General features: G+C 46.8%; 1 protein-coding gene across 1 annotated transcript in view; it reads right to left on the bottom strand.

The window, feature by feature from the left end:
- Positions 1 to 1,970: 1,970 nt before the first annotated feature.
- The window catches only part of adarb2 (adenosine deaminase RNA specific B2 (inactive)), a 115,025-nt gene continuing 103,875 nt past the window's right edge, over positions 1,971 to 13,120 (bottom strand). The window contains exons 8-10 of the mRNA XM_035531203.1: positions 10,237 to 10,418; positions 6,213 to 6,394; positions 1,971 to 4,612 (exon numbers count right to left, since the gene is read on the bottom strand). Coding sequence (XP_035387096.1) covers positions 4,436 to 4,612; positions 6,213 to 6,394; positions 10,237 to 10,418 — 541 coding nt within the window. The 3' untranslated portion in view covers positions 1,971 to 4,435. The remainder of the gene's footprint in view (positions 4,613 to 6,212; positions 6,395 to 10,236; positions 10,419 to 13,120) is intronic.

Genomic DNA, 13,120 nt, shown 5'->3' with positions numbered 1-13,120 from the left:
CCAGCAGAAGGTGCAGTTTTTTAAACAACTATATTTACTGAGTTCAGTGATACTGAATGCTGTGCGTAGCGACGCGGTCTCATGTGAGAGTTCAGCATCTGTCTGCACTGTTAAAGCTGCTTCACGGGGGAACCTTTCCGCTTCTGCGTCCAGACACGTGTGTGAGATTATAATGTTGCGCCTCTGGGAGGTCACCTGTTGATATCAGACCTGGTGATATCACTGGTCTGCCCTTCACCAGCGTGGCCCCTTTAATTAATGGGCAAGTGTCTGCTAACTATTAAAGTCACTAGGACCGAGCAGTTGATCCTGAAAACACCCATGTGCCATAGAAGACGTCAGATTTAATTTCATATCATATAAGAAAAATAAAAAATAACTAAATATGCAAATGAAAGAATTTGTGATTTGCTCACTGGGCTTTTTCTCATGAGTCATCTTTGTGTAGACGATGTTAACATCCATGTTGACATGTAACTGCCTTTACAGCTAATGTCCTTCATTGGCCCCTGTGCTATGACCTCACGGAGCACTTCAACTTTCCCAGGCACAGCAAAGGGCCATCTCTTCAGTCATAGCACCTTCTAACCTCTGGGGTGTAGTGTGCTTTATCTCAGGTCACAAAGCTGTTCTGTTTGAGCTGTCCGTTTACTTTTGCTCAAAGAGACATTGTGCATGACAAGGTAATGACCAGGTTGGACCTGCTTCCCATTCCTGAGGGAACATCAGTCCCTGAAGCTCTGGAGTCTTATGACGTTTCCACTGCACTGAATTGGCGTGCCTGTCAAAATGTGAGATGTGATGGTCTGAGCAGTCCTAAGTGTTCTGGTATCCTGACCCTGGTTTATTCCTGAGCTGCTGTGTTCTGGTATCCTGACCCTGGTTTATTCCTGAGCTATGGTATTCTGGGATCCTGACCCTGGTTTATTCCTGAGCTGCTGTGTTCTGGTATCCTGACCCTGGTTTATTCCTGAGCTATGGTATTCTGGGAGCCTGACCCTGGTTTATTCCTGAGCTGCTGTGTTCTGGTATCCTGACCCTGGTTTATTCCTGAGCTATGGTATTCTGGGATCCTGACCCTGGTTTATTCCTGAGCTGCTGTGTTCTGGTATCCTGACCCTGGTTTATTCCTGAGCTATGGTATTCTGGGATCCTGACCCTGGTTTATTCCTGAGCTGTGGTGTTCTGGTATCCTGACCCTGGTTTATTCCTGAGCTATGGTATTCTGGGATCCTGACCCTGGTTTATTCCTGAGCTGTGGTGTTCTGGGATCCTGACCCTGGTTTATGCCTGAGCTGTGGTATTCTGGTATCCTGACCCTGGCTTATGCCTGAGCTGTGGTGTTCTGGTATCCTGACCCTGGTTTATTCCTGAGCTGTGGTGTTCTGGGATCCTGACCCTGGTTTATTCCTGAGCTGCTGTGCTCTTGTATCCTGACCCTGGTTTATTCCTGAGCTGCTGTGCTCTTGTATCCTGACCCTGGTTTATTCCTGAGCTGCTGTGCTCTTGTATCCTGACCCTGGTTTATTCCTGAGCTGCTGTGCTCTTGTATCCTGTCCCTGGTTTATTCCTGAGCTGCTGTGCTCTTGTATCCTGACCTGGGTTTATTCCTGAGCTGCTGTGCTCTTGTATCCTGACCTGGGTTTATTCCTGAGTTGCTGTGCTCTTGTATCCTGACCCTGGTTTATTCCTGAGCTGCTGTGTTCCGGTATCCTGACCCGGGTTTATTCCTGAGCTGCTGTGTTCTGCTATCCTGACCCTGGTTCATTCCTGAGCTGCTGTGTTCCGATATCCTGACCCTGGTTTATTCCTGAGCTGTGGTGTTCTGGGATCCTGACACCAGTTAGAGTTCTGACAGTCCATAAACTTGCTTATATTAACTCTATATATAAACTTCTGACCTTAAGGTGGTCAAACAAGCAGGAGACAAATACTTGAAGCCTGTTTGAGTTTATGTTGTTTTTATTCACATAAACATTCACCTTTAAAGTACAACTTAAGTGCAATTTACAGACTTTAGCAGCATGTAATTGTAGTTTTTAAATTTACATCTTATTTAGACATCTCGTTTATTTTTCCCTTTGTTTGTACAAAGTTTACAAAATGTACAGTCAATATTACAGTATTGCCCGTGGACCATGTCTACTACTGACACGCCTGCTTTCACTTTGTCCGTTAGAAATCTCATCAGCGTGACGTAGCTGGAAAAAGACGCAAGATGCTCAACCTGTTAAGAGTAGGAAAATGGACATTTCAATGGACAAAATGTCAACAATGTCCACAAGAGACAGCCCAGACCTTTAGTTTTTTCAGAGAAAATCATGTTTATGAAGGCAGGCTGACATTTCTGAATGCTAATATTACTGTAAAGCTAATGTGCTGTATAACTAACCAGTACTGACACTGGAAATGGGCTAGTTCTCAGACTGGGAGAGGAAGAGAGCCCCAGTGTGTCTAGACTCCATGGTAATGACATGAAGACCCGCTGGACCCCCTGCACACGTTACCCTTCATGATGCCTGTTGAGAGGATTTGTGCAGAACATGATGTTGGCTCCTTACACACTAACTGTTCACGCCTGGGAAGACACAGAGGACGGTCTCCAAACCAACCTGCCGTGTAGCAATGTCTGCCTACCAAACGTTACTCTCCTGTTACTCTCAAATTCAGGGAACACTAAGGGTGGCAAAAACCGTGATCTATGCATCTTTCAGGATTGTTTTTATAACATTTCTAGAGACAACGGAAGAAAAGGTGAAAATTAACATTCGTCACCACTAGGTGTCGCTGTTACAGCCTTCATAGTATTTTAAAGGGTTTTGGTAAAGGTTAAAAATGAACCTAAAGTGAACACAACATACTCCTGATAGCTGCGGGTGGGGCACCACGTGAGCTAAAAGCAGAACTATGATCTCAACGAAGGCAACAAACCTGCGTTCCTGTCCACCGTAGAGGTCCGCCGTGAGCCTGTGACACTACGGGTCCCAGTGTACTCTAACTGGGAAAGGTGGCTCAAAACCAGATTAGCCAATGATAAAAACTGACCAAAAGAAGTTGAGGTAAGAGCCGTTTCCTCTGGGGTCCAGGTGAGGTGCAACAGAGCCTGGTGCCACCATGCAAACATCAAAGTATTACAAAGGATCCCCATGTCCAAAAGAATAAACACGAGTACTTCAGAAAACAAAACTTGTGTTAAAAGCTAATCACTGCCTGTCACAGCCTGGCTACCTCTCAGATCCCTGACAGCAACGTAGAAAATGCATGTTATTCATGTTCCCTGTGCTGTGTTAGCTACTGGACAGATGATGAATGGGTCTTTGAGAAAATGGAGAGAATAACAACAAAAAAAAAACTATCACAGTGAAAGACAGTATTGAGATTCAATGTTTGTTTTTGTTTTTCCCTCCTAAAAACCCTCCCTGGTACTATAGAACTCGCATGCTAAACTTCAGAGGTGCACATAGAGGAGGGAAAAACATCAAGATCCAGAATACCTGACTGCAATCTACATGCTGACTTTGTTTGTCCAGGTTAAACAGGGGCCATTACCAAACGCCATTCAGGGCACATAAATTAAACCATGAACCGACACCTCAACAACCCTAGGCCTTGCGCAACATCTGTCCAACAACACTGGTGTCCTTTCTTCCAAATGACGTGGGGGGGGTGTTGTGTGGGGGGTATAATCCTCACCCTCCCTGTAAATACACAGTGGTAGCAAGTAACAGAAAAACAGCATGTCACCTGTGAAGTGGGTCGGGGGAAAGGTTTTTAAGGCCCTTACTCTGCTAGCCTGCCATGCCAAGCCCTCTGCAGAGAGCCGGTGTATCTTAATGGCACCATTTATGTTACCTTGTCACCATTACCGCCTTTCCCTGATTCATATTCCCTGCGCTGCACACTGAAAAGGGTGTGAATTAACCTGTCTGTGCAATGTCAAACCCTCCATCACCCACTTTTTTTTGGTGGAATCATTACATAGAATGACAGAGAGAGCGCGAGAGAGCGAGAGAGAGAGAGAGAGCGAGAGCGCATCATTCTGACAAGGCTCTTAATTGGACAGTGTGCAAGAACTCTCTGCTGGGGCCAACCATCCGGAAACAGGCAAGTGATGACAAGATGGCTGTTGCTTTTCACTTTGGTGAAGGTGAACACACACACACACACACACACACACACACACACTTTTTAGACTAGTGTGACGGTGATCAGAAAAAGGGGACTGTAGTTTGGGAGTGTAAGGTTGTAAGAATCATTGCCATTCGAGGTGCCCCTGGCCCCCTTTTGGGGGGGCTGGTTGCCACCATTCATCAGGGCCATGTTGCCCCGAGCGTAACGGGTAGGCTGCCTCGCCTTGCAGAGTGCAGGTTAGGATATCGACTTCTGCGGTCTGCTCCAGCCAATCTCATGTGGGCTCTCATGGTCTGGCGCAGCGTCACGCGGTGGGCAGGAAGTGCTCCTGCTCGGGCGGTTTGCGCACCCAGGGCCCCAGGCCTGCGTCCTGCAGAACACGCAGCCAGTGCTCCTTCACAGTCTGGTAGGAGGCAGCGGCCTGCTTAGCTTCGCTATACATCAAAGGCGCGTCTCTCGAACCCAGGCCTCTCACTACCAGCTGCAGAACGATAGAGAGAGAGAGAAAAACAAAACGAATGAGGCGGCACAAACAGGGAACTTCAACAGCTGTGTAATCTCCCCATTTAAATTTCACAAGCAATTGAACATTCTCTGAGCTTTTGTGCGTTTCTTTTGTCGTGTGTTCATTCACTCACACACACACACACACACACAAAGAGAACAAGATAGAAGTTGCGCAGCAGATGAAGAGGAGCGAAGAAAAGTAAAGTTTCTTTGGAGATTAGTGTGTGTGCTCTAGCGTTTCTGACTGCCACGAGCAGCGGCTGGAGTGTCTTTTCCCAGGATTCCCAGCTCCGCCATCATTGCTCTTTAACTGCCGCCATTTGGCGGAACAGCCGGAGCCCGTCCGTACATTCCCGTGATGGGGTCTCGTTCCCCCTCAGTTATTCTTTTCTAGAAAGTGAAATTCATTTGCGATGCGGGAAGGTGGCGCTGCTCTCTGCTACAAAACGCTGTGGCCTTGGCATTCTCGCCGTCCTAGGTTGCAGCTCAGGTCGTTCTCCTCCGCGGAGAAGCAAGGCCCTTTAACTCTGCTGCGCTCCTTCTGTTCGCTGCCGAAAGCCTCACCGCAGCGTGCTTCCACCGCTGACCCATTCTGGTGATTTATACGCTGCACGCGTCTTAACTTTTGGCGGGGATAAGGACGCGAACTCTCCGAGTTCAACTGTCTTTATTACAGGAGTCATTGGGAATAATCATTTTTCCTTTATTCTAAACCGGATGGTGGTCTAGACATGGAAGGAAAAAACTGTCCTTTTTTTGATGGTTGTTGCCTCTTAATTGCTGTCTTCAAAATGAGTCACCGCTGTTTGTCACCGATTGTTCGTAGGCTTGTCTGGGTGTCTCTTTCTACAGGCTACACCTCCACAGCGGCGTGTATGTCTTATTACACAGTGAACCTGAACCTGGAGACGAGACACACAGCGTGGTATGTTCTCCCACCGTCTGAACCTGCCACTTTGGTGTCTGCTCAGAACAGCCCAGTGCGAAATGCAGAGGCTTCTGTCCTTGGTTAACGAGGACGCCTTCAGACAGCGCTCACCAGAGAGGAGTGAATCATTCTTAGTCTTCTGCACATCCACCCGTATAAGTACATGAGGGTTTGAAAGTGGCAGTAGTAATGAAAAAAAAAAAAAGTATGAAATTGGGAATAAGAGGTTATCCTGGAACCTCCGAACAGAGCTGACTCCAGTCTGGAACCTGCATCCTAAACCTCTCCACATCATCTGCCACCAGAGCCTTCACCTGATCCATCAGTCCAGTGAGCATCACCCTCTAGTGGCTGGAAACGTGATGTGTGTTCCTTTAACGCACAGACTGCATCCAAAGCCACACACTTCCAAACTACACAGTAAGCCAGATTAATACAACATCCTGACTTTCTGCCAGCTTGTCATTTAACTTCACCAAAGGTTACACCTCATGTGTGACATAATGATTTGGCAGAGTGCCTGAAATATGCCCAGGCTATTAATGGTGCATATTTATCATACATATTCATAAAAGTGCAAGGAAGCCTACAAACGACGCGGTTAGGGTGGTGTGATCCGAACAGGGGGTCCCAGACTGGCTCTCACCTTGCGGTACAGTCTGTTCCAGCGCTCGAACAGAGCGTGTTTGCAGAGTCGGGATGGCGTCGTGCCCTCCTTCCGTCTCCCCGTGGACGCGTTGATCGCCTCCAGCTGCGCATCCCCAACGGTCCAGTTCACACCGTAGCACGGAGCCTTCACCTGCCGCCCCAACCCGCCGCTGCCGAGACCTACAACACACACGGGAAGAACCACACCCAGGATCTGTGAGCGCCTACGGATGAAGCCCCTGTCTGTTAACACTAAGAAACAGCTAACATCTCACTATCGAGATTTAAACTGTTGTTCTTTACCACATGACCACTAGTAATCGAATGCTGAAATATATCCTACTAAAAGGGCAACTGAACATGACATCTCGCGTCACTAATATTTATGCCATGCTTCATCATCATCTTCATCCTTGTACAGGCCAATACAGGTCACCAACAGGCCACTCACCCTATCTGACAGTAAGGAGAAACTGGCTAGTTTACGCTGTCTACCATCTACGTTACTGACATGACAAACTATGATGTTCTGTGCTTTGTTTTGTGATAGCTGCACGGGTACATAGCCTTTAAACATGCCATGCTATCTCTGTGTGAAAAACATCAGTAGTATTAATGCACACAAAGCACCGTCACAGGGCAGAAGTCCACAGTTCTCCAGAACTTAGTGATTAGTTTCTGTTTATCCACTCTCTACACTCTTCAGTCACCACGTTTGCTCTGATGTCAGTTGACTGACTCTACTAGATTCCTGTACCATGTGTATGTTGGCAGTCATTAATCGGCTCTTTCATGAGTGACCTGGTTTTCATCGAAGGCCAGGTGCTGTTGTCCGGATGCCAAAATATCCAGACATCGCTACCCTTTCAGGCCATTTATGAAAAAGGCCAGTAGCAGCACAATTGTGCCGAAAACAAAGCATGTTACCAACAGTCAGTGAACTTATAAAGTACATTGGATTGGTAAGACAATAAACTGGATCAGATGCCCATAAGTACAGGTGTGGAGTAGGTGTGTCCTAATCAACCAGCAGCCCCAAGTTTAGCTCAAGTTTTCAGACTGAAGGTGAGGTTATCGTGTTAAAAAAAATAAAATAAATAAAAATTCCTAGACCTAAATGTTTTTTTCCTGAGTGTTATCAAAAGAGAGTGAGGCTGACAGTGTTGGGTTTACAGGGACAGATAGAGAGGGGCTGAGCGTGAGAAAGCGTGTATGAACAAGGTCACTCGAGATGAGAGGGTGTCAGAGACCCAGTAGACCCAGACGCAGCTAACTGGCTGCTTGTGAGCATGTGAGTGCCGGAGTGTCTCGTTAGGACGAGCGCGTGCATCTAAGGGTCCAATGTAGTGTGTTTGAGGCACTTCCTGTGCACTAAACACTGGTGGTGGATACAAATGCTCTCTCAGACTCAATCAACACCTCTCAGCACTTTGGTCTCTGGTCTGAGCACTCGGTGCTGAGAACACAGGTAGATGGCACACAACCCACCCTGCCACAGGAGGGCTCGCTCATAGACGACCCACTGGACTCCTGGGTGCAGTTCTGAAACATCTGCCTTGCCACCTCTTGGAACTTTACTGACAGGAATCTGTCAGGAGGTGAATTTGTTATTGTGTGAATTTAATGTAAACATGAGAAACAAATATTGGTTTTCATGACTAAAAACTACAAACAGTGAAACAAAATAAGAAACCACTGCCAATATGCCATCTTGAACACTACTGGTATGATATGAGAACAGCTTGTACACGAATGTGAGGCTAATGCTGAGAACTAAAGCTAAAGCTAGCTGTGAACTAAAACTCTCTGTGAAACCTGCCAAGGAGTTGTCAGAGATAAAATGACAACTGTCTCAGAGTTAAAACTGTAATCTGTGAGCTAAAGCTGACGGAGTTAAAAATAAAGCTGTCTGAGATACAGCTAATGCTGTATTTACATTTACGGCATTTAGCAGACGCCCTTATCTAGAGTGACTTACAAAAGTGCTTTGTCATTTACTCATAGAATACATCCAAGTACTGTGATCTTAAACTGTCTGTGAGCTAACAAGGTGAGCTAATGCTGTCTGTGAGCTAGTTAAATGTTGTCTATGAGCCAACACTCTCTAAAGCAAAGCAAAGCTGTCCATGAGCTACAGCTTTTACCAAATCACTCTGTACCTCACGAATGCTTTCAATAATAAACAGGTGGAGAATGGGCCACAGGATGAAATCTGCTCTCGACGATGGCAAACACAAAGACCTAGCGTGCTAGCTGCACAGTAATCCCCCACCTAGCGTGTTCAAATCTCAATTCTCTCTTTCTTTATACTTTTTCGAACAGGTGGAATGAATTGCCTGCCACCATGACAATGATCCTGTCTCTTATTGCTTTGCCATGCGGTAATAGACTTCCTCCCTCTGTGTGTGTGTGCTTCTCTCGTCTCCCTTTCTCTTGGTCTCTTCCTCCATCTTTCTTTATTTCTCTCCATTCATGCCTCATGCTACAACCCTCATTGACTCCACTCGTATATCTTCAATAGACCATTTGATTTTTTTTCTCTTGCTCTTCATGAAATCTTGATCAATTCCTACACCAGACATTGTTCTGTTACTCGCCCTTTATGGCAAGTAGCTCCACTAACAGTTATTTCAGTTTTAATTGAGGACATTTTCCTCCCATGACTCAACACCACCACCCCTCCCCTCTGCGGTTATTTGCTTCAGCGTTTCTGTAACATTAATCACGCTCCTTTTTCTTTTTAACCATGCACACGCGAGTCCTTTAAGCGTTAATGGTGGAAGCCGCCGCGCACGCGTGAGTGGCGTTTGAAGGACGGACTCATTGATTGGGCCGAAGGACTGCTTTGCTCCGGCGCGATAACAGCCCGGCGTCGCTCGAGGGGACCTCTGTTCGTTTTTGACAGCTGGGCTTAAAATAACCAGGCCATTTTCTCCCCCAACAACGGAACAGGCACAATGGAGGGCGCGCTGATCAAAGCCAGGGAGGAGACCGTGGGGGGAGGCGCGGCGCCCCGGCCTGGCAGACGGGTCTGCTCCCCACCACGCTGCTGATAAGGTGTGTGATTAAATTGATTATGGGGATGAAGGACAGATCCAATAGTGTGGAGGCTGTGGGGGATGAGGCGGAGTGGGATGGAGACAGGACCCTTCTGCTCACGGCTGCAGGTCACGTGTCCCGGGGGAGAGTCTTTGCAGGTCAGCGCGGATCGCTGGCTGCGCGGCTGTGTGTGGGTGGGGCTTTATGTTTGCTCTGCAAAAGGTCATTGATCCATCCTCTAGCAGAGGTAAATGTACGCAAACTCTGGACCATCAACTTCTTGAACTATGCCGAACATGCGCTTGTGTGTGCTCCGAGCCCCGCCTGCTGACCACACACCCGTGTGTGCTCCGAGCCCCGCCTGCTGACCACACACCCGTGTGTGCTCCAAACCACACCCACTGAACACCTGTGTGTGCTCTGAGCCCCGCCCACCAAAACGTGTACTTGTGTGTGCTCTGAGCCCCACCCACCAAAATGTGTACCTGTGTGTGCTCTGAGCCCCACCCACCAAAATGTGTACCTGTGTGTGCTCTGAGCCCACCCACCAAACATGTACCTGTGTGTGCTCTGAGCCCTGCCCATGAACTATAGTAATTGCCTGGTCAGTTTAGTTAAGGACATACTTAAAAGTGTGCTTAATAACACGCTGAATAATATGTTTATATCACGTTTAATAACATGCAACACTAGTTACTAACTTTTTCTGTTTATGTGCCTTGTCCTCTGGTTAAAGTCTGGCCTGTCCCTGGCGTGGCTTTTTCCTGCCTGCGGCTTTAGGACATTAACGTCAACCTGACACATTAGGGTTAAAAATGTCTGTGGACCTCCGCGGAGTGTGTGTGTCAATGTGACAGAGTGTGTTAGAGTGGTACTGCTGTACTGCAGCTTCAGAGGGCCACTGCACCGCAGGGTTCAGCGTTTCCCACCGTAACACTCTGCGGGGGGTGTGGGGGTGTGGGGGTGTGTGGAGGTGGCCATACTGCAGAGGACGGGTTGGCTGCGCCGGTAGCAGGTAGGGAGCGGTCCCAGGTGAGGCAGGCGTTGCCTCAGTGTTCTGGAGAGGTGACCCGTGTGCCTCAGGCTCCCCACTGTCAAACTGTACAAGTACACAGGCTCCACAAAGTGGCTGAGCAGCGCCCCCTGCAGGCCAAGCACATTCCACCTGTGCATACAAAAAGAAAATAGGAGGGAAGAATAGTGTGATCAGTCAGTCACAGTATGAAACACACATACACATCAGTGGAGACAGGGAGGGACATTACAAGAGAAAATCAAAGCATATTATACCATACCAACTTTCAACATCATTTTAAACGTGTGATTAAAAAACAAGAATAAATCAATTAACTGTATTTTTTTTTTAATATTTTCAAATGAAAATAATGAATGAATCTTCCTCACTTTTTCAAACACGCATCCATTTCTGCTCTTTGTTTGTTTATTATCTTATGCATATGAGAACAAACAAATCACTTACAAACATGTAGCTGTATTTTCAGCATTGTTCTTTTAGTTGATTGTCTTTTTATCGTGTCTGTGATTATTGCGATCACCCTACACCCTCGCGTCTGTGCTCGCGCCTAATAATGAGCCGTTATAGTTTTTACCTCCCCGAGCAGTCAATTAACATCGACCACTTTCCAGGAATCAAACGTCGTCTCTGCAGCACCCAGCCACAGGCCCGGGTAGCCGCTCACCTAGCCGTGCAATGAGAGAGAACTTCTCTCTCTCTCTCTCACTCCTCCCTCCCTCTCTCCCTACCTCTCCCTCTCCTTCTCTCCCCGCTGTGGCTCTTTCAAAAGAGAAGTGATTTAGCCCTGTGATATCCATTTGCCCAGAATGCAAAACTGTGAATTAGAAACATCTTTTAATCTCATGCAAGAAAAGACAGCCATCTGGCTTGAACTTAAAGAGGGAGTCTCTCTCACTCTCCCTCTCTCTCTCACTTTCTCTCACTCTCTCTCTCTCTCTCTCACTTTCTCTCCCTCTCCCTCCCTGCCAGCATCTCTCCTTCACTCTGTAAAACGTGCAACACCATTAAAATAACGGGCTCATCTACATAAAAACTTAAAACCGAGGTTGAGGCTTTTAAACCTTCAGTTATAACAGTCATCAGATAATGAAACATCCACACAGTTCAACCAGCACCCCATACCTTAGTTCTACTGCCACAAATAACAACAATAATAATGACTGTAGTTCTGAAGCTGTAAGAGAGGCAGAGACAGAGGGAGAACGGAGGGGAAACGGAGGGATGGAGGGAGAAAGAAAGGGAGCGAGAGGGAGAAATGGAAAGAAGGAGAGACAGAATAAGAAAGCAAAGGAGGTAGAGAGAAAAGGAGGGGGACGATGATGGACTGAGTGTTGATGATGAAGCTGACTGGGGCTATAAGCCAGTGTGTGAAGCCTGAATGGGACCATTCACATGGCTGGAGTCCCCTTTGCTGGGCCCTTCCCTGCCCTCCTCTTCACCGTGACCTTGGTCGGCTATGTTTAGTTCTCCATGGGGTGGGGGTCATTTAAGGGGGTATCAGAGGCACAATGCATGGTAGAGTGTTTGCAGTGGCAGAGAGCTGGACAGTCTGGGGTTGTTGGTTTTTTTTGTTGTTGGTTTTTTTTTTTGTAGAGTAATTGCTTTCACCCCAGACTGTGACCTGGCCAGATGTAATCGGACTCTTTCTAGCACTGACTGACTGAATCAAATCGGTCGAATTAACAGAGCTTCATGGGCAAAAAAATGTTCACCTGTGTGTGTGCTTGCTGGTGTGTGTGTGTGTGTGTGTGTGTGTGTGTGTGTGTGTGTGTGTGTGTGCGTGCGTGCGTGTGTGTTTATATGAGTGCAAGTGTATGTGTGTGAAAGAGTGTGATGGATTAAAGATGAGTTTCTCACACAGTTCTACAGTGGTTACTAAGAATACAACACTAGACAACACTAGAAATAAGCTTCTGTATATCCATTTAGTTATGATGTATGTAAGTGGGGTAGTAAGAGTTCAGCTCCCTCTACAAATCGCCCTCATCATGATGTGTGTATAGACACAGTAATTGCCCATGTGTGCATCACCATCAGTGTGTGTGTTTGCTTTTCGGCATTCCTTATGCCGAACTGTCACGGTAAAGGTCAAGAGGAACTGTAAGGAACAACATCAGCAACTAGAAAGAGACGGGTTCTGATGGCCATAATTAAACCAAGCATATGGTAATAAATGCAAACACAGCTGGGCGTGCTCGCGTGTGCGGCGACGTTAACACATTAGCTGAGTCGGCAGACAGAGTGCAAACATGGGAGAGAAATGAGGAGGTTACTGAGTCAGAAACACAGAGAAGAGAGGGGAGTGAGTAGGAGAGAGGGAGCGTGTGGAGGGAAGGAGAGATGGAGGGAGGGAGGGAGGGAGATAGAGAGTGAGAAAGGGAAGCAGAGAGATATATGGAAAGACCAAGAGACAGTTTAATCCTGATAAATACCCTGTTCACAGATTTTACAATGTGCAGTTTGATATATTTTTTAAAATCTCGAACACAATTAAACTCCGGTTTTTGTAAGTAGAACGCACTTTTACGTTTACTAGGCTGAAATAAAGGGGGAGAAGGATAATGTCGGCACACTGCCACTGCACAGACGACAGAGGCTCGCTCACCCACAGACTACCAGCTTGGTTTATCCCGCGCAGAGATTCCTTCCAGTCCATTCAATTCAAGGTAGCTTTATTGCCATGACCACACCAGGTACAATTTTTCCAACGTAAATAATGTGAAAGCAAACATGACCGTCATAAGTAACAAAACAGCAATAAAAGTCAATAAAAGTCCTAAAGTAATAATAATAAAAATGGAAATAAATAAAATAACAAAAGAAGTGACAAA

This window comes from Electrophorus electricus, chromosome 10 (assembly GCF_013358815.1).
Source record: "Electrophorus electricus isolate fEleEle1 chromosome 10, fEleEle1.pri, whole genome shotgun sequence".
In the NCBI taxonomy this organism is placed as follows: domain Eukaryota; kingdom Metazoa; phylum Chordata; class Actinopteri; order Gymnotiformes; family Gymnotidae; genus Electrophorus; species Electrophorus electricus.
This window is presented reverse-complemented; position numbering and strand designations above follow the sequence as displayed.